General features: G+C 57.6%; 1 protein-coding gene across 2 annotated transcripts; it reads left to right on the forward strand.

The window, feature by feature from the left end:
- The first annotated feature begins 242 nt into the window (after nucleotides 1-242).
- Nucleotides 243-3,739, forward strand: SFXN2 (sideroflexin 2). Of its 2 annotated transcripts, XM_015867189.2 has the most exons (11): nucleotides 247-594; nucleotides 843-1,013; nucleotides 1,384-1,482; nucleotides 1,621-1,696; nucleotides 1,770-1,855; nucleotides 2,186-2,246; nucleotides 2,327-2,393; nucleotides 2,514-2,563; nucleotides 2,638-2,687; nucleotides 2,879-2,926; nucleotides 3,043-3,739. In XM_015867189.2, exons 1-11 carry the CDS (start codon nucleotides 434-436, stop codon nucleotides 3,140-3,142), a joined length of 969 nt encoding a protein of 322 aa, XP_015722675.1. In that variant the 5' UTR covers nucleotides 247-433; the 3' UTR covers nucleotides 3,143-3,739. The 2 variants fall into 2 exon arrangements, with proteins under 2 accessions (XP_015722676.1, XP_015722675.1); XM_015867190.1 differs by lacking the exon at nucleotides 2,638-2,687 and having other exon boundaries at nucleotides 243-594.
- The last annotated feature ends 300 nt before the right edge of the window (nucleotides 3,740-4,039 follow it).

The following is a 4,039-nucleotide window of genomic DNA, read 5'->3' on the forward strand; positions in this document are numbered from 1 at the left end:
GGGCGGGGCCAATCGTAGCCACGCCCCCATCCTGAGAGCACGCGGCAGGTGGGCGCGGCCTCTCGGCTCGCTCTGATTGGCTGAGGGCGGCCACGCGGCGCGCCAAAAGTTTGGGTGCCGCGCAGGTAGGGACACGTGGGGTGGGGGCGCGGGTTGAGTGGGGACTGCGCGATGCGATGCATTGCAATGAACGTCACCGGGTGGCTGTGCAGCTCCACGGGTGTGCAGTCAGCAGCCTTGAAGGGGGGGGGAATGCGGCTTAGCACCGTTGGAAGCGTGCATGCCGTGGGGTGTGTGCGGTTATCAGTGTGCAGTGCAGGAGGCCGGCGGCAGCAGCGCCTCGGGTCGCTGAAAGTCCAAGCCAGCTGTTAAATATAAACCCGCAGCAGTTGACTCGGTGCAGCGCTCCGCAGCAGCACGGCGCTATCCCAAAATGGCTGCTGTGCCCCTCGGCTTCGACATCGATGCCCCGCGCTGGGATCAGAGCACCTTCATGGGGCGGCTGCGGCACTTCTTCAACATCACCGACCCGCGCACTGTGCTGGTGCCGGAGGGGGAGCTGGACCGGGCGCAGGCCGTGGTGGCAGGATGCAGGTGAGCACACAGCTGTGGTGCTGGGGCTGTGCCTGGCACCTGCCCGAGCGCTGGTGCAGCATCTGAGCACCCTGATGGAGCTGTAGATGTATCTGTTTGTAGCAGGAGAGTTGGGCTAGATGACTTTTAAGGGGCTCTTCCAACTCAAAAGATTCTATGATCCGTCAGAGGTGTTTTTGTGGGTGTTTATTGGGGTTTTGGGAGCCCTGAGCTATCGTGGCTGAGCTGCTGTGACTTCGGCCTTTCAGGGCCGGGATGGTGCCACCGGGGAGCAGCCAGGAGCAGCTGCTTTATGCCAAGAAACTGTACGACTCGGCTTTCCACCCTGACAGTGGTGAGAAGATGAACCTCATTGGCAGGATGTCCTTCCAGGTGCCGGGTGGCATGGCCCTCACTGGCTGCATGCTGCAGTTCTACCGGTGAGAGCTGGGGACACAAGTTGGGACACAGCCTGGATGGCCCTCAGCTCCTCTAGGGGCTCTAATGCTATGGGCTCAGGAGTGGGTTGCTCTCACACACCTCTGTCCCCATGAGCTTGCTGCATGCATCACTGAGGGCCAGGTGGATCTCATTCTCATCCCAAACCCCTCAGGGCTATGCCTCCTCCTGTGCTGTCTGCAAGACCCTCTCATACACATTCATTTCCCAGCCCTGCCCCTGCTTCACTCCTTGACTTCAGGCTGCCGTGCCTCAGTTTCCCCCAGCAGACACCAGGACAAGGGTACAGAGGGCATCTTATCTGTTCCCTGATGGCACCTGGGTGCTCTGCGGGCCCTTTTCCCTCTGCAGGACAGTGCCAGCTGTGGTGTTCTGGCAGTGGGTGAACCAATCTTTCAACGCCATTGTCAACTATACCAACCGCAATGCTGCGTCCCCCATCTCTCTGGCGTAAGTGTGCCCCTGTGATGGGACACCTGGTGCCTGTGGGATGCACCAAAAAGACATTCAGGCACCAAAGGAAGAGGATCTCAGTGTCAAAGGCAGTGTTTTATTTTATATTTCCATGCATCTGTTGCAAATCACCAGGCAAATAGGAGTGGCTTACGTCACAGCCACCTCAACAGCCCTGGCCACTGCTGTGGGACTCAACCTCTACACCAAGGTACGTAGGGATGGGGTTGCAACAGCTCCTGGCCGCATCCCACCCCATGCTGATCCCATCCTTTGTCCTGCAGCGTGCTCCTCCCTTGCTTGCCCGCTGGGTCCCTTTTGCAGCCGTAGCTGCTGCCAACTGTGTGAACATCCCAATGATGAGGCAACAGTGAGTGCATCTGGGGTCTGCCTCTGCTCCCTGGCCCCAAGGGAGGATGGGAGAGGTGGGATGGGATCTGTGTGATCACTACCCTGCATCTGGGAGAGAGTGTCCCTGGTGGGGTGGCCCAGCATTGAACAAAGCAGGAGGGTGGTTTGGGGGTGAAGATATCCCTTTTGGAGTCTATGATGTCCTGGCGCTACAGGGGGGTTGTTGGAGCTGCAGAAGTCTTGGGGTGTTCCATGGGGTGGGGGTCCCTTGTGTCAGCCATACCCTGAAGGTGGCAGCATCAGCCCAGGGGTGGCACAGCCCAGGGCTGCTGCGTTGCTGTCCCCACAGGGAGATTATCCATGGGATCTCAGTGACCGATGAGGACAACAATGAGCTTGGGCACTCCAGGGTGAGTTTGGGAGGGAGAGCAGATATTGGAATGGGGATGAGTGGACATGAGCAAGGCTGAGCAGCCACTCTTGCTCACAGAGAGCAGCGGTGAAGGGCATTGCACAGGTCGTGGTCTCCAGGATCACCATGGCAGCTCCAGGCATGAGTGAGTGTGGGATGAGGACGGGAATCAGACCCATACTGCAGCCCTGCAGCTCTCAGCTTGGCCTGTGCTGATGGAGCTGCGTGGGCTGGTGGGGTCCCTCACTCTTCTCCCTGTGCGCAGTCATTCTGCCCATCATCATGGAGCGGCTGGAGAAGTTTCCCTTCATGCAGGTGAGCCCCTGCTGCTGCTCTGGGTGTGGGGTTGTGGCAGTCAGCTGGGGGCTGACCCTGCTCTTCCCCTGCAGCGGATCCGGGTTCTCCATGCGCCGCTGCAGGTGTTGCTGTGCGGTGGGTTGTGAGTATCTCAAAAAACCAGTGTGGCTCTGGAGGATGCCTGAAGTCACCCTGGAAAAAGCCCACACCCAGCGGTGATGGCAAAGTTTATTTCCTTCCAACCTGAGCTCTGTTACATTGTGTCCTGGGCTGGGACCATGCAGCTGGGGTTGTGCAGCTCCAGCTCTAACACCCGCTCTCCTTTGCCCGCAGCCTGCTCTTCATGGTGCCGGCAGCCTGTGCCCTGTTCCCTCAGAGATGGTACCTGTCCATGGCTTCCCACGGGAGCCCCCCTCCTCCCCTCACTCCCCACAGTCCTGATGGTCACCCAGGAGGAACAGGATGATGGTCTCAGTGTCTGTCCCCTCTCCCCACAGCTCCCTTGCGCTGTCTGACCTTGAGCCGGAGCTGCGGGACAGCATTGTGGCCAAGCACGGAGACAAAGTGCCATATGTCTACTTTAACAAAGGGCTGTGAATAGAAGCTACCTTGGGAGCCATTGCACCCCTCCAGCCACCCACCACTGCCAGCTGTGTGCCACTGTGGGGCTTGGATGCATGGTGCAGCCCCCATTAACCCAGTCTGGGAGTGGAGCTGGGATCACTTCCCATTTCCTCCACCCCAAATCACACTGCTGCCTTAAACTGCTGCAGAGGCCTCTGCAAGAGCTGGTACCCCCACGGTGAGTGGGAAAGGACCAGTCCCCTATGTAGGGGAACACCCCAATGCCCTGGGACCAGTGCTATGACTGTGCCTTACACTCAGGATCAGGTTTTATTCACTTTGCGATTGTCACAATCCCAAAGATAAATAGCTAATTGTTTTTAAGCTCTGAATTTTGCAATCAGCTCATTGCACTAAGCATGACAGCCAGGCATTGCCTTGCCATCTTGTGCCTCACTGTCCCTGTGGTGGGACCAAGGACTTGGGAAACACTTGATTCTGACCATTCTGGCCCCCCTCATTTGGAGAGGGTCACAAAGCCATTGGGTTGTGAACTCAGGCCCTAAACAGATCACAGTGCAAATGACAGAGATGGGGAATGGCAAATAAAACGTGGTGATTTTTAAAACAGCTGTGGGCTCTGCTTTTGGCTTGTCTTTGGGTACCTGCTTCCCTGGACAGGGCTGGTTCATGGGTCATACCTGCCCTGGAAAAAGGGAAGGTGCGGGCTCTCTGCTTGCATGTGAAACCATGTATCTCCAGTTGAGTGCCACAGGGAGACATCACTGCTTGGTGTTTGAACTCCTATATTCAGATTGTAGGGTTTCTAAGCTGCAGCAGGAGCCTCCATGGGAAGATTTGTGCCATCTCTGCCACTCGCAGCTCCAATGTGGAATGCTGGCAGGTGGTTGCAGGCAGTTCAGTCCAGCT

This window comes from Coturnix japonica, chromosome 6 (assembly GCF_001577835.2).
Source record: "Coturnix japonica isolate 7356 chromosome 6, Coturnix japonica 2.1, whole genome shotgun sequence".
NCBI classification, from domain to species: Eukaryota; Metazoa; Chordata; class Aves; order Galliformes; family Phasianidae; genus Coturnix; species Coturnix japonica.

Excerpts from the sequence above, each read along its gene's own strand:
- SFXN2 (XM_015867189.2), top strand. The coding sequence starts at position 434 with ATGGCTGCTGTGCCCCTCGGCTTCGACATCGATGCCCCGCGCTGGGAT. Across the intron at positions 2,394-2,513 it reads CATGGCAGCTCCAGGCATGA|TCATTCTGCCCATCATCATG; the intron begins GTGAGTGTGGGA and ends CCCTGTGCGCAG. Across the intron at positions 2,564-2,637 it reads AGAAGTTTCCCTTCATGCAG|CGGATCCGGGTTCTCCATGC; the intron begins GTGAGCCCCTGC and ends CTTCCCCTGCAG.